This window comes from Capra hircus, chromosome 17, assembly GCF_001704415.2.
Source record: "Capra hircus breed San Clemente chromosome 17, ASM170441v1, whole genome shotgun sequence".
Classification (NCBI taxonomy): domain Eukaryota; kingdom Metazoa; phylum Chordata; class Mammalia; order Artiodactyla; family Bovidae; genus Capra; species Capra hircus.
The window spans coordinates 14,237,445-14,264,217 of record NC_030824.1 but is presented as its reverse complement, the minus strand read 5'-3'; the positions used below and the strand labels follow the sequence as shown (position 1 = coordinate 14,264,217).

Below are 26,773 nucleotides of genomic sequence, written 5' to 3'. Positions count from 1 at the left end.
AGACAGCATATTAAAAAGCAGAGACATTACTTTGCTGACAAAGGTCTGTCTAGTCAAAGCTATTGTTTTTCCTGTAGCCATGTATGGATGTGAGAGGTGGACTCTAAAGAAAGCTGAGCACCAAAGAATTGATGCTTTTGAACTGTGATGTTGGAGAAAACTCTTGAGAATCCCTTGGACTGCAAGGAGATCAAACCAATCAATCCTAAAGAATTCAGTCCTGAATATTCATTGGAAGGACTGATGCTGAGGCTGAAGCTCCAATATTTTGCCCACCTGATGCAAAGAACTGACTCATTGGAAAAGACCCTGATGCTGGGAAAGATTGAAGGCAGGAGGAGAAGGGGATGACAGAGGATGAGATGGTTGGATGGCATCACCAACTTGATGGATATGAGTCTGAGTAAGCTGCGGAAGTTGGTGATGGACAGGGAAGCCTGGTGTGCTGCAATCCTTGGGGTTGCAAATAGTCAGACACTACTGAGCGACTGAACTGAATTGAGAGTCTTAGCCACAGGATCACCAGGGATGTCCTAAAATGGCATGGAATTTTTGTATTTGTCAAAATTGGTCTAAGATTTTCTTAAAAATTGACTGGACTAAAAATTGAAGGACTGAACAGATTTATTCACATTATTGGCAATTCTTTTATATCCTAGAAAGCGTTTTCTTTCTACATCGTTGAAATAAATTTAAGGAATAATTTATTGAGAAGCCTTGTTTCAGTCAGGGCTTCCTTGGTGGATCATCAGATCAAAAAGCATCTGTCTGCAATTCTGGAGACCTGGGTTGAAACCCTGGATCGGAAAGATCCCCTGGAGAAGGAAATGGCAACCCACTCCAGTATTCTTGCCTGGAAAATTGCATAGATGGAGTACTGGTAGGCTACAGTCCATGGGGTCGCAAAAAGTTAGACACAACTGAGTGTCTTCACTTTCTTTCTTCCTTCTTTCTTTCTTTCATCCTGTCTTTCATCCTTTCTTTCTTTACACCTAAAGAGCTAAATTTCTTTAGCGGTTCACTAGTTCACCTCTTCTCCGGTCCATGAGATTGGAAGCAAGGTTTATTTAGGAAGAGATTGAATTTACTATAAGCATCATTTGCTTGTGTGGTTTGTCTCTCCTTCTACATATTAAATACATAAAGGATAAAACTTTTCCTTTGGATATTAAATTCAGTTGCGTTTATACTTTTTCTACCATTCAAAATTAATTTAAAAATTTTAAGCTATCCCAGGTCAGTTGTTAAAAGACTGTTTACTTTTTAAAGGCATTTTAGTACTGCTATTTGTTTGCTTATATACTATCTATAATAGATGTAGGTTCATATATTTTTGAAAACAGCAGTTCCTGTGAGAGAGAATTGCTGAAACAGTGTAAGGCAACTTTCAACGGGATTAAACTGCTCTAACATGTATCCTGTCAGCATATATGGACGCTTGCCCTTCTGCCAGTGGCAAAGCAAAATTAAAAGTGACTAAGAATGCTGAGTTATTCTTTCAACATTAGAAATTAGGCAAGAGTTAAAGTTTTAAATACTTTCTTGTTTATTAAGGCATCTCTGAAAGTCCCAAGACAGGATTACCTCCTGTACAGATTTTGGAATACTTAGGCTTCCCTTGTCTTGAATTGGCACGCTACTATTTGCTGAACAGAAATTCTCAATGATGGCTTTTTCTTTTAAAGCACGAAGTGAAAAGAAAGTTTTAGACAGAGGGGCTTGATCTTCTGTTTTGGTAAAGAAAGTAAAAAAGATTAAGTGGCTGCTGCTGCTTCACTTCAGTCGTGTCCGACTCTGTGCGACTCCATAGACAGCAGCCCACCAGGCTCCCCCGTCCCTGGGATTCTCCAGGCAAGAATACCGGAGTGGGTTGCTATTTCCTTCTCCAGTGCATTCAGGAATATTGTTGGCTAGATGGAATCCTTTATAATTTATCAAGTCATTAATTTCTGAAATCTTTTATATAGCGATTTAACTGAAAACTACAATTGCACTCATCTCACATGCTAGTAAAATAATGCTCAAAATTCTCCAAGGCAGGCTTCAGCAATACATGAACCGTGAACTCCCTGATGTTCAAGCTGGTTTTAGAAAAGGCAGAGGAACCAGAGATCAAATTGCCAACATCTGCTGGATCATGGAAAAAGCAAGAGAGTTCCGGAAAAACATCTATTTCTGCTTTATTGACTAGGCCAAAGCCTTTGACTGTGTGGATCACAATAAACTGTGGAAAATTCTGAAAGAGATGGGAATACCAGACCACCTAACCTGCCTCTTGAGAAATCTGTATGCAGGTCAGGAAGCAACAGTTAAAACTGGACATGGAACAATAGACTGGTTCCAAATAGGAAAAGGAGTACATCAAGGCTGTATATTGTCACCCTGCTTATTTAACTTATATGCAGAGTACATCATGAGAAACGTTGGACTGGAAGAAACACAAGCTGGAATCAAGATTGCCGAGAGAAATGTCAATAACCTCAGATATGCAGATGACACCACCCTTATGGCAGAAAGTGAAGAGGAGCTAAAAAGCCTCTTGATAAAAGTGAAAGAGGAGAGCAAAAAAGTTGGCTTAAAGCTCAACATTCAGAAAACGAAGATCATGGCATCTGGTCCCATCACTTCATGGGAAATAGCTGGAGAAACAGTGGAAACAGTGTCAGACTTTATTTTTGGGGGCTGCAAAATCACTGCAGTTGGTGACTGCAGCCATGAAATTTAAAGACGCTTACTCCTCGGAAGAAAAGTTATGACCAACCTAGATAGCATATTCAAAAGCAGAGACATTACTTTGCCGACTAAGGTCCGTCTAGTCAAGGCTATGGTTTTTCCTGTGGTCATGTATGGATGTGAGAGTTGGACTGTGAAGAAGGCTGAGCGCCAAAGAATTGATGCTTTTGAACTGTGGTGTTGGAGAAGACTCTCGAGAGTCCCTTGGGCTGCTAGGAGATCCAACCAGTCCATTCTGAAGGAGATCAACCCTGGGATTTCTTTGGAAGGAATGATACTAAAGCTGAAACTCCAGTACTTTGGCCACCTCATGCGAAGAGTTGACTCATTGGAAAAGACTTTGATGTTGGGAGGGATTGGGGGCAGGAGGAGAAGGGGATGACCGAGGATGAGATGGCTGGATGGCGTCACGGACTCAATGGACGTGAGTCTGAGTGAACTCCAGGAGATCGTGATGGACAGGGAGGCCTGGCATGCTGCGATTCATGGGGTCGCAAAGAGTCAGACACGACTGAGCGACTGAACTGAACTGACTGAACTGAACTATACCACAGTGGTTGAGAAAATGAGCTTGAGGTTGAACAGTCTAGATTTAAATCCCAGCTCTACATTACACTAGCTCTGTGAAGTTGGGTCTCAGATTTTTATCTGTAAACTGATATCTATAATGGTAAGTTTTTCATGGTATTGTGTTAAAGTTTAAATGAGGTAATATAGAATGCCTGGTACATAGTGAACTTTGAATAAATGTCAGTACGATTATGACTGTTGATTACATTTAACTAGGCCCTACTAATGAAAGCAGCTTTTACTTCTTTCTTTCCTTAGTGCCTATAATAATCTAAAACAAATGCTTGTTGATTTTTTCTTTTATATTTGTTCTAAGCTCAGTTCATTTGTCAAAAGCAATAATGAATGAATATTCTGAAAGAAAAAGACTGAATAAAAGGTTGAAGTCCTGTAAACCAATATAAGTGAAATTTTTGCCTTGTTGATGGAAGGCAGGCCTAAGGAATGGATTCTAAATTGCTTAATGCAAAGATGCCATGTATTACAACTGTCCATGTGGAAAAAATACAGTATAACGGTATTAAATTTTTGTTTAATATGTAATATATATTTTATTTCACTTAAAAAAATAATACATGCTAATTTCAACTCCCAGGGATGTTTCTCAATGTTTAAATGATGTATTACCAGATGCCAGTTTCTTTTAGACACCCATTAAAAATAGGCTCTTGAAAAAGTAAGTTGGGAGTGCTGACAACTCTAAAATTTTTGACATTTGTACCAGGTAGTTCAGTAAAGTTATACATTTCCAAAATGAAGGTCAAGATCATTTTGAAGTAAAGCAACCTGGAGAAACAGTAATTCAAAAACACTTGGAGGAGTGATGGTTATTGTTTAACAAAAAAAAATTTGCCATAATATCCTTAAAATCATAAATGACTTAGTGTATTTGGTATCTGAATTAGTATAATTCCACAACATATTTTGGTCAAATGCAGTGTACCAACAAGTTTGCTAGGCACTGGTGATAGAAATATGATCCCTTGTTCCTGGCAGTGTAGGGTCCAAATGGAGAAACATTTACCTAAAACAACCTAAATCTGTGTTTATACCATGTATGTAAATGTTCACAGTGCCCTTCTGTGCAAACATAAAGGAAAAAACCCACCTCAGCCTGGAGGAGAATCAGAGAAGTTTCCCTGATGAGGTACTGTATGAGCAGATTCTTGAAGAAATTCTAGATATCTCGGAAGAAAAGAGTTTGCCAACAGATGCTTCTTGATATCCCAGGGAAGCACTGAGATAGCTGGGCGTCCAGGGTGAGGCCCTGAAGTTACTAAGGACAGAGTTCAGGAGCAGACAAGGAGCAGATCACAGAGGATTTTATTTGCCATCTGATTACAAGGAGCTTGGATTTTATATCCTATACATGATGGGATTAAAGGGTTTTAAGCTGGAGAGTGGTGTGGTGAAATTTCACTTTCAGGTTGATAATGCTGGCATTAGTGTTGGGAATGGATTCCATTCATAAACAGCTTTACAGAGGTGTTTTTTTTTTTTTAATCAAGTGGTATATAGAGAACTGATAGGGTTCATTCACTTTCTGACTTTCAAGTAAATCACTCAAGTATGAAGAAATTGCTTTAAATACTTGAACAGGAAAGTACTTATAATCACTTCTATCTGTGGAATTTAAACATTTGAGGTTCTCATTCAGAGTAGTATTGTTGAAAGGTCAAATAAATGCAAAGGGTTTTAGGAAACCGATTTTAGGTCAAGATTTTACACTTAATCAAGTATGTGTGCTCTAATTACCATATTTATTTATGTTTTTTTAAGTTATTTGGTAGAAACTAATGGAGTAATTGTAAACTTTTTCTTGTAGTTCAAAAAATAATATTTCCCTACCAAATGCTTTGAATTATGAAGATATATTTTTGAATGGAAAAGGATTATCAAAGGATTAGTTTCTCTAGCTACCTGAAAAAAAAATACATTTTGATTATTAGTTTAGTAAACTGTTTGAAATCTTGGTCCAAAAATTGATTAAGGAGGCGGTCTCAGTCTGCCCAGCTGGTATAACAAAGGACCATAGACTGGGTGCTTTAAACAATAGAAATTTTATTTTCCCACAGTTATAGAGTGTGGGAAGTCCAGGAACAAGGTGCCAGTGTTAAGTTTTCTGGTGAGGTCTCTCTTCCTGTTCACCTTCTGGGGTTGTACTCATACAGCATTTCCTCCTTACGTGTGTGAGGTATGTGTTGTGCAGAGAGATCTTTCTTCTCTTCCTCTTCTCCTAAGGTCACCAATTCTAACAGATATTCCCCATCCTTATGATTTCATTTAACCTAAATTACTCCCCAAAGGCTCAATCTTCAAATATAGTCACAAAGAATATTCAGTTCAGTTCAGTTACTCAGTCACTTCCAAGTCTTTATGAACCCAAGGACTGCAGCACGCCAGGCTTCCCTGTCCATCACCAACTCCTGGAGTTTGGTCAAACTCATGACCGTGGAGTCAGTGATGCCATCCAATCATCTCATCCTCATCCCTTCTTCTGCCTTCAGTCTTTCCTAGCATCAGGATCTTTTCCAATGAATCAGTTCTTCACATCAGGTGGCCAAAGTTTTGGAGTTTCAGCTTCAGCATCAGTCCTTCCAAGGAATATTCAGGACTGATTTTCTTTAAGATTGACTGATTTGATCTTCTTGCAGTCCAAGGGTCTCTCAAGAGTCTTCTTCAACATCACAGTTCAAAAGCATCAATTCTTTGATGCTCAGCTTTCTTTATGGTCCAACTCTCACATCCATACATGACTACTGGAAAAACCATAGCCTTGACTAGACGGACCTTTGTTGGCAAAGTAATGTCTCTGCTTTTTAATATGCTGTCTAGATTGGTCATAACTTTGCTTCTAAGGAGTAAGCACCTTTTAATTTCATGGCTGCAATCAACATCCACAGTGATTTTGGAGCTCCCCCCAAAATAAAGTCTATCACTGTTTCCACTGTTTCCCCAGCTGTGTGCCATGAAGTGATGGGACTGGATGCCATGATCTTAGTTTTCTGAATGTTGAGTTTTAAGCCAGTTTTTTTACTCTCCTCTTTGACTTTCATCAAGAGGCTCTTTAGTTCCTCTTCGCTTTCTGCCATATGGGTGGTATCATCTGCATATCTAAGGTTATTGCTATTTCTCCCTGGCAGTCTTGGTCCCAGCTTGTGCTTCATCCAGCCTGCCATTTCACATGATGTACTCTTCATATAAACTAAATAAGCAGGGTGACAGTATACAGCCTTGCTGCTGCTGCTAAGTCGCTTCAGTCATGTCTGACTCTTAGCGATCCCATGGACTGCAGCCTACCAGGCTCCTCCGTCCATGGGATTTTCCACGCAAGAGTACTGGAGTGGGGTGCCATTGCCTTCTCCATACAGCCTTGACGTACTCTTTTCCCAATTTGGAACCAGTCTCTTTTTCCGTGTCCAGTTCTAACTGTTGTTTCTTGAGCTGCATACAGATTTCTCAGGAGGCAGGTAAAGTGGTCTGGTATTCCCATCTCGAAGAATTTTCCACAGTTTGTTGTGATCCATACAGTCAAAGACTTTGGTGTAGTCAGTAAAACAGAAGTAGATATTTTCCTGGAATTCTCTTGCTTTTTCTGTGATCCAACACATGTAGGCAATTTGATCTCTGGTTCCTCTGCCTTTTCTAAATCCAGCTTAAACATTTGGAAGTTCATGGTTCAAGTTCTGTTGAAGTCTGGCTTGGAGAATTTTGAGCATTACTTTGCTAGTGTGTGAGATGAACATAATTGTGTGATAGTTTGAACATTCTTTGGCATTGCCCTTCTTTGGGATTGGAATGAAAACTGACCTTTACTAATTCTGTGGCCACTGCTGAGTTTCAAAATATGAATTTTGAGGGGTATATAATTCAATGCATAGCAGATGCTAAGTAGGCCATTTTCCATAAAAGTAAATATAAATTTAAGTATATGTTCTAGGTCGCTTAAGTCATGTCCAACTCTTTGTGACCCTGTGGGCTGTAGCTCACCAGGCTCCTCTGTCCATGGGAATTCTCCAGGCAAGATTAGTGGAGTGGGTTGCCATACCCTCATGCAGAGGATCTTCCCAACCCAGGGATTTGAACCTGTGTCTTCTGAGGCTCCTGCGTTGCAGGCAAATCCTTTACCACTGAGCCACTGGAAAAGCCCCAAATTTAAGTATACACAATTTAATTTTGATGTTTTAGGATCCCTAAGTCTGGGTTTTTAAGGTCCCTAAAGCTTTCTGGGCAACAAAGTGGAGACAGGAGAGAAATTGTCCCAACAAACAAACGAGAAAAGAACGTGCTAATAGCTGTGGCATTTTAGAAAAATTGCATGCCAGATAATCCTTCATTAGCTCTAAGATGGTTTATTTTCAAAGCACTTATTGCTGCATGTTCTTTTATCTCCAGTGCCTGGCATTGTAATCCTATAGCAGGGAGTCAAAAGTTGTCAATACAGGACTCTTGCAGTACCTTCATCAATGGCAGGTAAAATTCACAGAGACTAAAAGGGTTTTTATCTTTATCTTTTCTTTTATTTGAATTTGGAACAATTAAAGTGAAGATTACTGGGAATTTCAGTTATATTGAACTCAGGACACTTTCTGTGTGTATGTGTGTGTGTGTATTTGAGTAAGATTTTAAAATCAATCAACATGCCATAATCACATATTTTTTCAAGTTTTGTTGATTTACAATGCTTTGCTAATTTCTACTGTACAGAAAAGTGATTCAGTTATACATACATTTTTTTAAAATATTCTTTTCCATTATGGTTCATCATAGATACTGAGTCTAGCTGTTTATGCTATATAGTCAGTCAGTCAGTTCAGTGATGCAGTTGTGCCTGACTCTTTGCAAACCCATGGACTGCAGCACATCAGGCTTCCCTGTCCATCACCAATTCCCACAGCTTATTCAAACTCATGTCCATCGAGTCAGTGATGCTATCCAACCGTCTCATCCTTATCCCTTCTCCTGCCTTCAGTCTTTCCCAGCATCAGGGTCTTTTCAAATGAGTCAGCTCTTCGCATCAGGTGGCCAAAGTATTGGAGTTTCAGTTTCAGCATCAGTCCTTCCAGTGAATATTCAGGACTTATTTCCTTTAGGATTGGCTAGTTTGATCTCCTTGCAGTCCAGGGGACTCTCAAGAGTCTTCTCCAACACCACAGTTCAAAAGCATCAATTCTTTGGCACTCACCTTACTTTATAGTCTACCTCTCACATCCATACATGAGTACTGGGAAAACCATATGTTTGACTAGGTGGACCTTTGTTGGCAAAGTAAATTACATCTCTGCTTTTTAATACACTGTCTAGATTGGTCATAGCTTTTCTTCCAAGGAGCAAGGGTCTTTTAATTTCATAGCTGCAGTCACTATCTGCAGTAATTTTGGAGCCCAAGAAAATAAAGTCTGTCACTGTTTCCATGATTTCCCTATCTATTTGCCATGAAGTGATGGGACTGGATGCCATGATCTTTGTTTTTTGAATGTTGAGTTTTAAGCCATCTTTTTCACTTTCATCAGGAGGCTTTTTAGTTCCTTTTCAAATTCTGCCATTATGTATGCTGTCCTCTGCATATCTGAGATTATTGATATTTCTCCCAGCAGTCTTGATTCCAGTTTGTGCTTCATCCAGCCCAGTATTTTTCATGATGTACTTTGCATATAAGTTAAATAAGCAGGGTAACAATATACAGTGTTGACGTACTCCTTAGGACCTTGTTTATCTATTACACATGTCATACCTTACATCTGCTAGTCCCAACCTCTCACTCTATCCCTCCCCTAACTCCCTCCCCCTTAACAACCACAGATCTGTTCTCTATGTCCATGAATCTGTTTCTGTTTCTCAGATAGGTTCATTTGTTTCATATTTTAGAATGCACATATAAGTAATATCATACATAATCATAGACTTTTAGAGTTGAATGAAACTTAGAGATTATCTGAGTTAGCCCCAAGACCAGGGAACTGAGGCTTTGAGAAATTAAATAACTTAATTAATTCTGAAAAGCCATTTGGGGACCAATATGGGATTAGGACCAAAGACTTCTGTCTTTCACTCAGAATTCTTTCCACTGAATCAGGGTGCTTGCAATCCACTCTGCAAGTTTCTGGTCGTTAATTCAATTGAGACCATAATGACACCAATGCATTGCTGCTAAACTATTTAGAAACTACTTGAACCATGCTAGATCCATTCCAAATCTAAAATTCTGATTATAAAGAGAATGTAAAAAATATACAGGTTAACTTAACAATTACCAGTCATTTGGTTCATTTGGTTCATTTGGTTCATTTGGTTCATTTGGTTCATTTGGTTCATTTTATTGCTGTTCATTTTACTGCACGTATTTTCTTTTTTCAAAATACATTTCCAAGGACAGAAAAACAGGGAACTTTATATATATATATATACATATATATAATTGGCATGAAGCAAAAGCCAATTTATTTTAAAATTTGAATTTAATTTCTCTCTCTTTTTTTTTTGGTCATGCCACATGGCTTATGGGATCTTAGTTCCTGACCAGGGACTGAACCAGGGCCATCAGCAATGAAGATGCAGAGTCCTAATCACTGAACTGCCAGTTAATTCCGTGAATTTTATTTCTGATACTATTCTTTTGACTATTCATCTTAATTTGTTAAACTCAGAGAAGTCATTTTTACCTTTTGATTATATATAAAATGGAGTGAATGCATAATTATAGAAATACTGTATTTAGTACTTATATAATATCACTAAGGATTCAACTTTAAATATTTCTCCCAAATTTTATTCTCAGCCTTTCTGTCTGCAATTTTTGCCAAAGTTACCATCATTCCCTCTTGAATTTCTTATCTACCTTACACAAATAATTCCACATCTGAATCTCTGACTCCATTGTTTCCCCTGAACTTCAGCCTGTACTTATTTTCTCCTGCTGTATATTTCTACCTGGATGCCCATCTGGCACTTAAACATCATTTTGGCTGGGATACCCTTACCATCTTTCAACTATTAAACTTGTGCCTTCTGCTGAATTCCCTATTTTTGTTTATAGAACAGTTATCTTCTCTTTCACTTGATCTTAGAGCCTCAGAGCTAACTTTGACTTTTGTATCTTTTTCATGTTGTGTAGCCCATCAATTGCTGGTTCTACGGCCATGTTATTACTGTCTTATTCTTGAATCTGAAGACATGGTACTTGCCTTCTGGTTTCAATTTTATTCCCAACGTTATAGAAGAAGATTATCATTCTTTCTTGCTTGGTAGCCCTAACTTGACCTTCCTGCTCTAGTGTCCTATTTCAGTCCATTCTTTTAAAGACATTTTTAGCTTACTTTTTCTATTACAATGGAGAAAATATAGGAAATACAGAAAGGAAAAAGAAAACAAAATGCCTATATTCCCAATACCCAAAGATAATCACTGTTAACATTTTGGTCTATATTCTTCCAATTTTTTTCTGTGATGTGTGCATAATGTTTTTAAATATACTATTTCAATTCTAACCTATATATTACTCCCAAACAACTAGAGTGTCATTCTTGAAGACTAATTTTAATATCAAATGATTTCATTATTTACAGTTAAAAAGCTTAAAATTCTTTGAATGGTATTCAGTCTTGACCTGGACAATCTATATCCTTCAAATTTCAAACCTAAATCTTCCAGGTTTGTTTCCAAAGGATCCTATCCTGAACCTGCAAAACAACCCCTTTAGTTACTTGCCAGTACATGCTACAAGCTGTAGTTATTTCCTGTTCATAACATAGCATTCCAAATGCTATTTCTACCATGAAGCCATCAATCACCTGCCCATCCCCAACCTCTACTCCTTAGAGTTAGAAGTTCTCTTTCCCTCTTTTGAAGTTCTGTAGTACTTGGAACATGCACTTATTCTAGATAATTATTTTCTGGTGAACACACTTCAGGGTTATGTATTTTTTAACACATAGCATGATGTCTTTAAGCATAGCAGGTAACTGGTAAATGATGAATGAATAGTTAAACACTGCTTTGGGGTCATTATACCATTGATTAAACTCATAAGAAAACTAAGATTTTGTAGATGTAGAAAAAGCTTAAACATACAGGACTTAGAATAGAAGGAATTGAGTAATGAGACAGAGTTAAAAACTGAAATGCTCTAAATCCAAGTTTGTTTCTTATCCTCTGGGCTATGAATGAGTTCAATTCAGTTCAGTCAGTCAGTTGCGTCTGACTCTTTTCAGACCCCATGAACTACAGCATACCAGGCTTCCCCATCCATCATCAACTTGCAGAGCTTGCTCAAACTTATGTCCATCGAGTCAGTGATGCCATCCAACCATCTCATCCTCTGTCATCCTGTTCTCCTCCTGCCTTCAGTCTTTCCCAGCATCAGGGTCTTTTCCAATGAGTCAGTTCTTTGCATCAGGTGGCCAAAGTATCAGAGTTTCAGCTTCAGCATCAGTCCTTCCAATGAATATTCAGGCCTGATTTCCTTTAGGATTGATTGGTTTGATCTCCTTGCAGCCAAGGGACTCTCAAGAGTCTTCTCCAACACCACAGTTCAAAAGCATCAATTCTTCGGTGCTCAGCTTTCTTCACAGTCCAACTCTCGCATCCATACATGACCACTGGAAAAACCGTAGTTGTAGATTGGAGGTTCCTAAAAGCCCTCCTTGAGTTTGTGGAGCAGGTTTTGCTATAGTGGCTTATAGAACTCAGAGAAACATTTAGTTACATTTACCGGTTTATTATGTACTTAGTCCAATTCTTTGTGACCCCATGGACTGTCTCCCACCAACCTTCTCTGTCCATGGGGATTCTCCAGGCAAGAATACTGGAGTGGGTTGCCATGCCTTCCCCCAGGGGATCTTCCCGACCCACAGATCGAACCAGGGCTTCCTGAATTGCAGGTGGATTCTTTAGCAGCCAAACTCCCAGGGAAGTACAATCAATCTTTGGTCACTGGTAACTGAACTCTGTCTCCAGTCCTTCCCTTTTCCCTTGAGGTCTGGGATTAGGGCTGAAAATTCCAATTCCATCGGGTTTCGTTCTTCTGGCTATCAGCCCCTATACTAAGGGGTTTTCTAAGTCACCATATTAACATAAACTCAGATCCCTGGGTCAGGAAGATTCCCCTGGAGAAGGGAATGACAACCCACTCTGGTATTCTTGTCTGGAGAATTCCATGAACAGAGGAGCCTGGTGAGGGCTACAGTCCATGGGATCACAAAGAGTCAGACACAACTGAGCAACTAATACATACACACCTAACACACACACACACACACACACAGAGGCATGGTTGGAAGGGACTTGTCATGGATGACAAAAGATAACTCCTTTCACTTTCCTAAGTTACCAAAATATTAAAATATTAACTGATTCTACCTTATCTTATTTTCCTTCATGATATTTCTTAGTACCTGACATAGCAATATTTATTTGTCTCTCTCTATTAGAGTGTAAGTTTTATAAGAGTAGGAAAGAGCCTAAAGCTTTGTCAGTTCTGGGCAGATATTAAGCAATTCATAAACATTTTCGGGACGAATGAACATCTGAATAAAGAAATGACTAAAAATAATTTGAGAAAACATTAGCGGTCTGAGTATTTTTCTATACGGAAGCTGAATATTAATCAGATTTTTAAAAAACCTGTATTAGAGAGTAAATTATGTGTATTATAATCATTACAATTTTTATACCACACGTGTTTAAGTTGTGCAAAATGAAGGCTTCGAAAGATTGGTTAAATCCATTCAAATAGTTCAGAATTTATGTAAATGTAGACACTATTTTTATAGTGGTCTTAATTTAAAAAATGTACTGTTTTCCCAAAAATGAATGCATAATTTAAAGTTTCTCGCCACATATAAAACTATCAGGCAAAACAAAACCTTTTGGTATTAAGTTTAAGAAATCTAAAGGAACAATTCCTTTCCCATTTGTCTCTCAACCTAAACATATTTTGTTTTTTTTTTCTTTTTTTAAGAGGGGGAGAAAGTAATATTTTTTTACTTTTTAAGCACACGTAGTCTTAAATGATGACTATGATTGTTTTCATATAATTTAATATCAGTTAACTCAGAAGTAGTCTACAAGGTATGATGATAAGTCCCAGATACTTCTGCATTATTTGCTTAAGTAGAAGTTAGATGATCACTAAAATCCCCTTCCAGTTCTCAAATTCTGTCACAATTGGCTGTGTGATCATTTGGCATAAAGAAAACACTTCATTTTCACAGTGAAAGTACCATAAAAATGGTTTGTTACCTCAGCATAACAGTTAAGTATTAGTGACAGACAGTGGTAAAAACTATTCAAAACCAGTTTTCTGTTATTTTCCTTAAAGGTAGTTTTAAGTCTGTGTGGGAGGTTGTATTATAAGATCAGAGGATGAAAAATATCAGAGTAGTCCTGACTTTGAAAAAGTCCGATCACCAATTTCTACTTTTTTCTTCATTGCTGTAAAATGAAGATTTTACCTGCCTCTGTGTACTTTCTGGGAACAAAATAATGAATACAGTAATAAAAATTTACACAGGCAGATTTACTGTGAAACTTACATTTCAGAGCTCCTTATTTATACCGGCTCCTAAGGTCCTATACCTTATTCTTGTATGGAAAGTTTATTAAAAAATATTTCTTAAAGAGATCTCCAAATTTGTATCCATAATAACTGAATCCACCACTATTTATTCAAGTATATTTGGAGAAATGGTGACAGAGAAGTTCAATCTTATATTAAATTAAACTTTTCTTATCACCCTCCAAAATAGAAAACTTTTTGGTGTTTTGAAGTCTGATTTAGGCAGCTTGATTAAGAAAAAAAGTTTTCTGGAGTGAAAAGTTAGAAGGAATTTTAATTTGGGAAAACAGTACTGCATAAGTGTGCTTTAAATTTTTTTCATTGAAGGATAGATAACTTTACAGAATTTTGTGGTTTTCAGTCATATATCAACAAGAATAAGCCATAGGTACATCCATGTCCCCTCCCTCCCATCTCCCTCCACACCCCTCCCTTCAGCCTGTTAACAGAGCCCCTGTTTGAGTTCCTTGAGTCATACAGCAAATTCCCACTGGCTATCTGTTTTACATATGGTATTGTAAATTTCTATGTTACTCTCTCCATGTATCTCCCCTTTTCCGTACTCTCCTCCCCCATGCCCATAGATCTGTTCTCTACATCTGTTTCTCCATCGCTACCCTGAAAATATATTCATCAGTGCCATCTCTTTAGATTCCATATATATGTGTCAGTATACAATATTTATATTTCTCTTTCTGACTTACTTCACTCTGTATAACAGGCTCTAGGTTTGTCCACCTCTTTATGCATAAGTATGACTTGACACTGAACTTTTCTGAGATTGAGTTAAAAAAATTGTGAAATGTTTGATCTTTAAAATTCTTTCCTATATGAAACATTCTTTTTATTTATTTTTAATTGAAGTATAGTTAATTTACAATGTTTTGTTAATTTGTGCTGTATAGCAAATAATTCATTTATACATATATATATATATAAATTCTTTTCCTGTCCTTTCCAATTATGGTTTATCACAGGATATTGAATATATTTCCCAGTGCTATATAGTAGGACTTTGTTGTTTTTCCATTCTATATATTGATACAGTAGTTTGCATCTGCTAATCCCAAACTCCCAATCAATCCCTCCGCTACTCTCCATCCTGCTTGGCAACCACAAGTCTGTTCTCTGTGGCTGCGACTCTGTTTCTGTTTCATAGATAAGTTCATTTGTGTCATATTTTAGATTTCTGCATATATGTAGCATCCAATATGAAGCTTTCTTACTTTCTTAATGCTGAAATATTGTGGATTTTCAGTCTAGTTGGCTCCAGGTTTATTGTTGCAGAAGTGTGACTACAACATTGAAAAGCAACTAAGATCTTCTCTGAATCATCTTTCTTGAAAGTTTCTGGGAAAAGGGAAAACATGAAAAATATTTATATTTCTGCTCTCTATCAAGTGTATATTAAGTTAGAATGTCTGTGAAAAATAATTTATTTGATTATCACTGTTGGAGGATTTCCATTCCTCAGAATAAAGCGTGAGGAAAAGTATTTCAGTTCCACATCTCTGATGCAATCTTTTCCTCTAAGCTAGCTGGATTGTTCAGTTGGCCCAAGAGCTTGAGACCTGAAATTCTACATTCTTGGCACAGTTCTGAGTTCTCACTATAAATTTAATACCTGAGGTTGCAGGAGGTCAAGGAAGAAGGGGAAAAATAATTTCATTCATATCACTTCATCTTCAGTTAATTCTTACAATGTTATCCTCTTGGAAGGAAAAATGTTCTAGTTCAGCTTTTGAGGGAAGGATGAATTTAAAGATCATTTCCAGTGTTAAGACTGGAGTGGAAAAGGGAAGGAGAGTCAGCAGATTTTTATAGACTATCTGTTGTATAAAGATGCCACAGGGACCAGCAGTTCCACTCCTAGGAATATAATTAAGAGAAACCAAATATGTGTACACAAGTGATTATAACAGCAGCATTCATAACAGCCCCAAAGTGGAAACAACCCAAATATCTATCAACTTATAAATGGATAAACAGTGTGGTATATCTATACAATGGAATTCTCATCAATAAAAAGAAATATTGAGTCATGCTGCAACATGGGTGAGTCTTAAAAACATTATGCTAGGGAAAGAATCCAGTCACAAAAAAAACCACATATTATATGATTCTATTCAGATGAAATGTTCAAAACAGGGAAATCTATAAAGACACATTAGTGGTTGCTAAGGAATGGAGAGGTTGGGTGGGAGAGGTTAATAGTTGAAGGAAATAAAACTTTTTTGTGATGATGAAAATGTTCTAAGATTGTCGATGGTGATGCTCTCACACATTGGTGAATATACTAAGAGCCGTTGTTCACTTTAAATAGATGAATCATATGGTATGTGAATTCTATCTCATGAAAATGGGGGAATATAGTGATTAATCAAAACATAGATTTACACATGTATCCTCCTCTGAAGAAAGCATTTGTCATCCAGTTATACTACTTATACCAATATTTAAGTATTTAAAACTGAAAGCAAAAAGAGAAAACAGTCGACCTTAGAAGAGAGGTGACATTTAGCTAGACTGTGAGAATAGTTGGGATGTGGATATTCTAGGTAGAGGGATTAGCATAAGCAAAGACAAAGGTATGATGAGGCAACTGTAGTAATTCATTTTTTCATGAGGTTTGAGGCCAGCTCTGAATGTTAGTTAGGTAAAGTTAATGTTTCTACTGTAGGCAGTATGGAAACATGGAAGTATTTTGAACAGAGCTGTGATACTATCTTAACTATGCTTCAGGAAGATGATTGTAATAATAGTGTTTTAAAGATGAATTCCAGAAAAGATAGACTAGAGGCTAAAAGAGCAGAAACAAAGGAGAGAGAGAAAAAATTCTAATAGAAAGGGAAAGTGAAGAACAGATAAAAAGAAATATTGACACACACTTGTCATTTAATTGAATGTTAAGGAAAATGAGAAGGGAAGAGTCAGAAAGTTGATGTGAGCCATTTAGTAAAGGGGCTTCCCTGGTGGTTCAGCGATAAAGAATCTGCCTGCAAGACAAGAGACACAGGTTCAATCCCTCAGTCAGAAAGATCCCCTGGAGAGGGAAATGGCAAGCCGCTCCAGTACTCTTGCCTGGGAAATCCAATGGACAGAGGATCCTGGCAGACTACAGTCAATAGTGTTACGAAGAGTAGGACATGACTGAAGTGACTGAGCATGCATGTACATTTAGGGAAGAAGCCAAATAGATAGTTGAAAGAATGGGACTGGGGTTTAAAACGATGGCCAGAAGTTTCTACTGACAAAGTGTTACTTGAAACCATTAAGTGGACAGAAATTAGGATAGCAGCCTACATCACACAGAGGCCTTTGGGCAAATACCTGGAAGAATAACATTGATTTAGAGATCAGAGAGAAGAGGAGCTACAGAAGGAATAATGTGGAAAAACAGGAGAGGACAGTTTCAGGGAACCCAAGGGACATTTATAAATAAAGAAGGAAGATGGTTAAATGGAGGGAAAAAACAGAACTTCTTAGGTGTAATGGATAGACTTTAGGAGTATGGTTTTCAGCCCTAATGCCGTGTGCAATATTCTAGTGGGGGAGGGGGAATGATAAAACCAAGAAAGATTAATTCCTAGAAGTCTCAAAGAGTTTATTTTAAAACATTTATAGATCTGTGTAACTGCAGATGGAAAGAGTACCGATTTTAGGGAAAATTATGTAAAAATGAATAAGTATTTAGAGAGAAGAAAAATACTCAGTGTGTGTGTCCATAGCATTAGAAAAATATTTTCTAAGAGAGAACACCTCCTGCATTTAAAACTAGTCAGGACATGAAGATATTAGTAAATGCCTTATTTTAAAACTACTTTCTCAGAAATTTCGCAACTAGTCTTCATATAACAAGGAATGTTTTAGTTCCTTGAAGCTATAGTCAGACTAGATTAGCAGGACATACATGCAGACATTGTAGTTTTTGACTGGGTGATGCTTAGGTAAAATGTGATGCTGAATTCAGGCAAGTTTTAGCTACAGTTTATCTAAAGCATTCCACAGCCATAGAATCAGAGGGAATAACAAAATAATGAAAAATTAGTTTATAAGTATAGATGTAAGAGGAGATTAGGATCTCCTCTGCAGGAGGAATGTGCAAATGGGAGTCAGTGCCTTTTTTTATAGTATTTTTCCCTCTGTAGGGATTTCATCTCCAAAGCTAGTCAGGCATCCCCAAATTATTTCAATATATGTAAATTTTAAATTATTATATTCTTTGACCCAATAGTTCTACTTCTAGAAATACATTCCAAAAAACCCAAAATGTAAATGGACAATAAGACAAAGGTCTTCAAAACACAGTAACCTTTAGTATTTGAACAAAAGATTGAATACAGCCTTGATTTCAAATTGTGGAGAAACAGTTGTGAATGAATTGTGGCGTTTCCATAGATAAACATTGAACAGCTTTTAAATGATCTTTGTGAATAGTTTGCCATGTTTGGTAACATGGCAAAATGCTAATAATCTAAAGTTAGATAAAAGAGGTTGACTGGTGGAATCATGTGTATAATATGATCTCAGAGGTATAACAAAAAATATATATATGCATGAAGAAATAAATATGTTCATGAAGAAAACAATCCCAGATTGTTAATGAAGTTTTATCCTAGTAGGATTATGGATTTTTTTTTCCATAATGGTGCATATTTCCCACTCTACATTGGGCATGTACTTCTTTAATAGATAATAAAGAATTATCACTACCCCTCAAATCTGAGAGATGAGTTATAGAGAGACTAGGAAAGGGAAGATAGATGAGTCAATTTAAATCATCATGCCTATCAGAAAAGCGATTCAAAATATAAACCTTAGTGACAGAGAATCAGTAGCATCACTATATGCTGTCAGATTAGTCTTGTCTACTGGTAGCCTTTATTGAGTTCCTTAGACTCAGACAGACCAGTGGAAGCCATACTGTAGATTCTGAAATCTAAGGACTCATTTGTCTCCCTGGTGTTGTTTATGCCAGAGTAGCCTGGGTCTTTGTTGCGAAAATTTTACCTTTTACATTTGTCATCCACAAACTGATTGATTAAGATAAAATTTTAACTTTGTAATATTACATTTGTAACTACTTAAAACTGTCATGTTATCAGTTACTGCTTCTTGAATTTTACCCCATAATTACATATTTTATTCTTCTTTTTCCATAGGTGCACCATAAATACAAAAGACTGAAGTTATAAAAGAGAAAAAAAAAAGATTGCTGCTATAATGACTCTGAACAATACAGTATATTTTGTCCCATATATGAAAAGGTATTGTCTATAGATTTATAAGTTAGCTTTCTCCTACAAAATGGGAGCAAATGGTATTTTCTGGTTTTTCTACAGTGAACTTTTATTATATTTATACAAAAAATTAAAAGGAATTAATAAAATTGGGATAAAATATTCTTTTATAAAAATGTTTTTGTTTCAAATTATTTCCTTATGAAAGTGAAAGTTGCTTAGTCATGTCCAACTCTGCAATCCCATGTACTATACAGCCCATGGAATTCTCCAGGCCAGTATACTGTCCAGAACAGCCAGAAGCAGTTCCCTTCTCCAGGGGATCTTCCCAACCCATTTTCATTATTTTCGATGATGGCATAAAATGTGGATAATTACTTGGCTAAAGTTATTTTATTTTTATTATTGTTATTTACAAAAATATATATTGTTTTTTTATTGTATATTTATAGCTTTTGCTTCATAATTCAACTTTGAAATAATTTTTTTTCATGTTAAAGTAACAGGCTTTGCAAAACATTTAGAAAGTACAAATAAGCAAAAAGAAGAAGATAAAAAATAACCTGAAATCCCAACTCCTACCTCAGCTAAAACACAAGGCTACTAAGAAATTCAAATTTGTAGGTGAAAGAAGCCTTGTTTCCCATCTTCACTGTTGCCTGTCTCTTGTACTGTACCTTATTTATTGTTGTTCTTGTTTAGTCAGTAAGTTGTGTCTGAGTCTTTTGCGACCTCTGTCTTTGGGACACCTGGCTCCTCTGTCCTTGGGATTTCCCAGGGAAGAATACTGGAGTGGGTTACCATTTCCTTCTGCAGTGTATCTTCCCGACCCAGGGATTGAACCCATGTCCTGCATTGGCAGGCAGATTCTTTACCACTGAGCCATGTAGGAAGCCCACTCTACCTTAAACCCTGCCTCATTTACTAAAATAAATCAAAGCAAAACAAGTAGAAACTGCCTTGTAGAAGAATAACACTTGGTCAGAGAATTCCCATTTTATTCTTCCAGAAATGTATAAAGATGACTGTTTCCTTATGCTCTCACCATAAAATGTATCTTTTCTTTATTACTTTATCAACTTGGTGGGTAAAAGGAGGTTTTTTGTTATTTTACTTTATACTTCTTTGATTACTATTGAAATTATATATGTTTCATATCATTAATAGACACTGCTTTTTTTCTTCTTTAATTTCCTATTTATGTCCTTTGAGTGTGTGGGTTAGTATGTGTATGTATTTATATGTTTACTTATCTGATGTTAAGAATAAATTAACTGGGACTTATTTTGCAAGAACAATCTCTACTTGCTGTTCAATTTTATTTATTTCAACTTTTTAAAGCAATAATTATTGACATACTGTAATCTGCACATATTAAGTCACAGTGTTTTAACGTGTGTGTGTGTATGTGCATCCATCATCATAATGAAGATAGTAAACATATTCATCACTCCCAAATGCTTCTCATATCCTTTTTCAATCCCTTCCTCACGCCTCTTCTCACCCTAGCCCTGTCCCTAGGAGACTGCTGATGTGCTGTCACTCTAGGTGGCATTTTCCAGAATTTTATGTAAATGAAATCATAAAATATATTCTCTATTTTTGTTCTGACTTCTTTCACTCAGCATAATTATTTTGAGAATTATCCATGTTGTAACATGTATCGATAGTTCATTTTATTTCTGAGGTGCATTCCATTGTCTGAAAGTCCCACAAATTTTTTATCCATTTATCTGTTGATGGATATTTGGATTGTTTCCAGTTTTAACTATTAAAAATAAAACTGTTATTAACTTTTGTGTGCTGTGCTTCTTAAGGACATTTGCTTTCATTTTTCTTGGGTGAATACCTAGGAGTGGAATAGTTATGTCATATGGTAGATGTATGTTCAGTTTTTAAAAAACTACCAAATAGTTTTTCAAAGTATTTCTACCACTTTTACATCCCACCAGCAGCATCTGAGAGATACAGTTACCTCAAATTCTTACCATCACCTGGTATAGTCTGTCTTTTTAATGTCAGTCTTTCTAATAGATTTGTAGTAATATCTTATTGTGGTCTTAATTTGTACCTCCCTAATCAGTAATGATATTAAGCATCTTTTTTTTCCCCTTAGCTGCCATCCATTTATCTTTCTTGGTGAAGTGTGTGTTCTAGTCTTTTTCTCATGTTTATCTCCAAATATTTCCTTAGGTCCTTTCTCTCTCTCTCCTGTTCTCAGACCACTATAATGCAAATGTTGCTGTGTTTAATGTTGTCCCAGAGGTCTCTTAGGCTGTCTTCATTTTTCATACTTTTTTCTGTGTTCTGCAGCAGTGATTTCCACCATTCTGTCCTCCAGGTCACTTATCCATTCTTCTGCCTCAGTTTTTCTGCTATTGATTCCTTCTAGTGCATTATTCATCTATTTGTTTGTTCTTTGGTTCTCATAGGTCTTTGGCAGACATTTCTTGCATCTTCTCCACTGTTATCCCAAGATCCTGGATCATCTTTATTATCATTATTCTGAATTCTTTTTCTGGAAGCTTGCCTATCTCCACTTCATTTAGTTGTTTTTCTGGGATTTTATCTTGTCCTTTCATCTGGGATATAACTTTCTGCTTTTTTCATCGTGATTAACTTTCTGTAATATGGTTTTTGTTTTAGCCGCTGTGGGACTGTGCTGCTTCTTGCTTCTTCTGTCTGCACCCTGATGGATGAGGCTAAGAGGCTTGTATAATCTTCCTAACGGCAAGAACTGGTGATGGGGAAAACTGGGTCTTGCTCAAGTTGGCAGGGCTTTTGCTCAGTAATGCTTTAATCCAATTATCTGCTGATGGTGAGGTTGCACTCCCTCCTGTTAACTGTTTGGTCTGAGACGACCCAGCCCGGGGGTCTAAGGACTCTGTGGTAGGATTAATAGCTAACTCCAAGAGGGTTTACACCAAGGGGGACCTTCCCAGCCTAATGCCGCCAGTGCCCCTGTCCCTGTGGTAAGCACCTATTGATCCACGCCTCCACAGGAGACTGTCTGACACTAGCATGTAGTTATGGTTCCGTCACCTGTGGGGTCACTGCTCCTTTCCTCTGGGTCTTAATGTGTGCATAATTTTGTTTGTGCCCTCCAAGATGGGAGTCTGTGTTTTCCCCAGTGCTGTGGAAGTCCTATAATCAAATCTTGCTGGCAAGATTCCCTGGGGATTCCCAGTCCCTTTGTTGAATCCTTATGCTGGGAAGCCTAAAGTGGGGTTCAGAATCTTCACAACAGTGGTGTAACTTCTTTGGTATTATTGTTCTCTTTTGTGGGTCACCTACCCAGCAGGTATGGGATTTGATTTTATTGTGATTGCACCCCTCTTCCTGTCTCGCTGCAGCTTCTTCTTTGTCTTTGGATGTGGGGTATCATTTTTTGGTGGGTTTCAGCATCCTCCTGTCAATGGTTGTTCAACAGTTAGTTGCAATTTTGGTATTCTCACAGGACGAGATAAGCGCATATCCTTCTACTCTGCCATCTTGAACTGAAAGTCTCTCACCCTCTTTTTCTCATTTCTAAAATTGGGTTGTTCATGTTTTGAGGATTCTTTGTATTTTCTGAATGCATATCCATCATGAGACATGTTTCTCAAAGACCTTCTTGTAGACTGTGGCTTCATTCTATTAACCAGGTCTTTCAAAAACAATATGTTTTTAACCTAATTTAACCTTTTTTTCCTTTATGGATTGTGCTTTTATTTTTTAGACTTTTTTAAAGATTGATTTATTTATTTAGTTATTGTTATTATTTTTTTGTCTGTGGTGAGTCTTCATTACTGCATGAAGGCTTTGATACTGGAAAAGACACTGATCCTGGGAAAAAAGTTGAAAATGTTAGTCACTCAGTCCTGTCTGACTCTTTGTGACCCCATGGACTGTATGAAGGCAAAAGGAGAAGGAGGTGGCAGAGGTTGAAATGGTTAAATAGCATCTCCAACTCAATGGATATGAATTTGAGCAAGCTCCAGGAGATAGGAAAGGACAGGGAAGCGTGGCAGGCTGCAGTCCATGGAAGTTGCCACGAGTCAGACACTACTTAGTGACTGAACAACAACGACAGAAACAGTTTTATCCAAAATTTAGATTATATTGTAAACTAAAATTAAGCTAATTTGTTTTTTAAATGACTACTTATTACCTACTTCGAAATCAGTGCTCATTGTTTTTTTTGCATTTGTCCAAGTAACCTTCCCAGTATAGAAACTTAAATACCACTGCTGATGCTCTAAGTACAGCAGATCACACCTAAATGAATATACTTCAAAAGCAAAATTATTGTTGCATAAAAAGGTAGCAGCTGAATTGTAATATATTTTAACACATGTTTTTTTCACCAAACTTTTCTCTCTGAATCTATATAGTATCAACTACCCCCTACCCCAAATTAGATATCAGTCTGCAAACTCCAAAGCACATTGCATGTCTTACCTCTATTGTCAGTCATGTATCTGGGATAAATATGTAGTCTCTCCATAGGAAAAGCTTTCATCATGGAAGTCAAGGAAGATCCAGCTGGCATGCTGGCTAAGTGACATTTTCCAGTTGCCTATTGCAGTTGTCATCAACTAGAGAAAGTATCTATGTAGCTAATGGTCAGGAAGGATATATACTTCACCTTGCAGTCTTACAGACTGTTTGATTAGCCCATTAATGGGAGGATCAATTCAGAATAATCATGTTTATATTTCTTTAGTCCCGTTTTGGAAATTTTTTCTTCTGAGTTTTTTTCCCCTTATATGATTGATAATTTATCAGTTCGTTCTCTTCTCAAAATCTGTCACTGATATTTTGATTTTCTTATCTTTACTTCCCATTTGTTTCAGTTATCTAGGACAGAAGTCTCTCTGTTATATTTTATTTGTTTTTGGTTTTTTTAGCTTTATATTTTTATTGGAGTATAGTTGATTAACAATGTTATGATAGTTTCAGGTGTACAGCAAAGTGAATCAGTTATACATATACATGTATCTGTCCTTTTTCAAATTCTTTTCCAGTTTAGATTATTACATGATACTGAGTTGAGTTCCCTGTGGTATATAGTAGGTCCTTGTTTATTATCCATTTTTAGGTATAGCAGTGTGTACATGTCAATTCCCAACTCCTGACTATCCCTTCCCTGCACCCTTCCCCTCTGGTAGCCACAAGTTCCTTTTCTATGTCTGTGAGTCTGTTTGTTTTGTAAGTACGTTCATTTATATCATTTCTTTTTAGATTCCACTTATAAGTGGTATCATATGATATTTCCCTTTATCTGTCTGTCTTACTTCACCCAGTATGACAATCTTTAGGTCCGTCCACATTGTCTCAAATGGCATTATCTGTTTCCTTTTAATGGCTGAGTAATATTCCATTGTATATATGTACCACATCTTCTTCTTCCATTCCTCCCTCTATGCACATTTAAGTTACTTCCCTATGGTGGCTGTTGTAAACAGTGCTCCAATGAACACTGAGGTGCATGTATCCTTTTGGACCATGTTTTTATCTGGTTATATCCCCTGTGGGATTGCAGGGTCATCTGGTAGTTCTATTTTTTAGTTTTTCAAGGAGCCTGCATACTGTTCTCCATAGTGGCTGTACCAATTGACATTTCTACCCTCTCCAGCATTTATTGTTTGTGAATTTTTTGATGATAGCCCTTTGGACTGGTGTGAGGTGATATCTCATTGTAGTTTTGATTTGCATTTCAGATATAATTCTGATACCATACAATTCACCCATTTAAAAAGTACATTTCAGTAGTTTTTAGTATATGAACAATTTTACAACCATCACCACAATGAATTTCAGAACATTTCATTATACTAAAAAGAAAGCCTGTATCCTTTAGCTGTCAACCCAACTCTTTCACCTCCTAGCCCTAGGCAACCAAAAATCTACTTCCTGTCTCTCTAAATTTACTTGTGATGGATGTATTATATAAATGGAATCATACAATGCATAGTGTTTTGTGACTAGCTTCCTTCACTTAGTGTAATGTTGCATCTGTGTTGTGGTGTGTATCAGTACTGCATTCCTTTTCATCCCTGAATAATATTCCATGGTATTGAGATACCTTATTTTGTTTCACCAAGTGTACATTTGGTTTGTTGCTGAATAATGCTGCTATCAATATCCATCCAAGTTTTTGTACGGACATGTGTTTTTATTTCCCTTTGGTATATACCAAGGAGTGAGAATTTCTGGATCAAGTGACAACTCTTATGTTAAGTTTTTGATGAGCTCCCAATCTTTTTCCCAAGATAACTGTACCGTTTTACATTTCCACCAGCAGTTTTGGAAGGTCCAAATTTCCCCACATCCTTACCATTACTTATTATTTGACTTTTTGATAATAGCCATCCTAGTGGGTATGAAAGTGGTGTCTCATGTGTTTTTAATTTTTATTTGTCTTATGGCTAATGGTGTAGCACATCTTTTTATGTTTTAATGGCCACTTGTATGTCTTTGGAGAAATATCTACTCAGATCCATTGCCCATTTTTCTTTTGGATTACCTGTCTTTTTATTAAAATTTATAAGACCAAGATGCTTTTTAATATGAATTTGTAATTGCCACCAAACAAAATGTATAATTTAATGTCAAACCTTATTTTCCTACAGGTACTGAAATTTTACACCCTCCCCCCTCAAATATTTGTCAATGAGAGAGAAAGCTGATTGGGATTTCAAAGGCAAAGTGTTTGCACATATTGGTCATCATGCGGAAAGGCGTGCCACGAGACCCAGAGATTGCTGATCTGTTCTATAAAGATGATCCTGAAGAACTTTTTATTGGTTTACATGAAATTGGACATGGAAGTTTTGGAGCAGTTTATTTTGTAAGTGATTAAAAATTGTTTGGATCAAATTATGAAAGTTTAATTTCTATACATTCCAACTATTACTTGTGAAATGCACATGTTTTTAATGTTTATTCTACAAATTAAATGATGTCTACAGTCCAGGCAAACAGTCTTTTCTGAAAAGCCAGTCCTAGAATTCTACACATTATTCAAGTCAGTGGTATCTATATCAAATGACTCTGCTCTCAAAGTGAGGCAAAACATTATAAGCTTGAATTTGAACTCCGTGCATTTCCCTTACATGCCATGTTCTTTTCTGCCTCGAGGCATTTATATATGCTATTCTTCCTATTAAGAATTCTACTCGTTATTTCCCCATTCCTGTCTAACTCTCATTTTTTCCTACAGATATCAGCTTAGGTGTTAAATCCACAAGAAAGCCATTTCTGTTCAACCCTCCATCACTGAATTAAGACTTTGTTTATGGTTTCATAGCCCCCTGTGCTTGTACTTTGTTGCATTTGTCACAGTTATAATTGTATAATTATGTGTGAATTTTTTTGATTCATCTCTGTCTCAGTAAATAATAAGCTCCATAAGGACAAGAGTTACATCTACTTGTTGATTGCTATATCCCCAGTAACTAGTATAATGTCTGAGTAGTAGGATGTAAATGACATCAGTAAATGATAGATAGATGGGTGGATGGCCAAATGGGCAACCACTTAGATGGACTGACAGATTTTTAGTAGAAATCATGTTAACCCAGTATCTTAGGTTAAGGTGTACTTGGCCTAGCTCCATAGAGTCAATTTGAATTCCAAGACTTCAGCTTCTGATGAGAAGAGTGAGAAATGATCAGCTAAGTGTTAACATACC

The 26,773-nt window shown here is 36.8% G+C and overlaps 1 protein-coding gene across 3 annotated transcripts in view; it reads left to right on the top strand.

The window, feature by feature from the left end:
• Window positions 1-26,773, top strand: part of TAOK3 (TAO kinase 3) — a 186,205-nt gene that overhangs the window by 75,362 nt on the left and 84,070 nt on the right. For all 3 annotated transcript variants that reach the window (XM_018061226.1, XM_018061224.1, XM_013970656.2), the window contains exons 2-3: window positions 19,021-19,125; window positions 25,713-25,930. In XM_018061226.1, coding sequence (XP_017916715.1) covers window positions 25,811-25,930 — 120 coding nt within the window. In that variant the 5' untranslated portion in view covers window positions 19,021-19,125; window positions 25,713-25,810. The remainder of the gene's footprint in view (window positions 1-19,020; window positions 19,126-25,712; window positions 25,931-26,773) is intronic.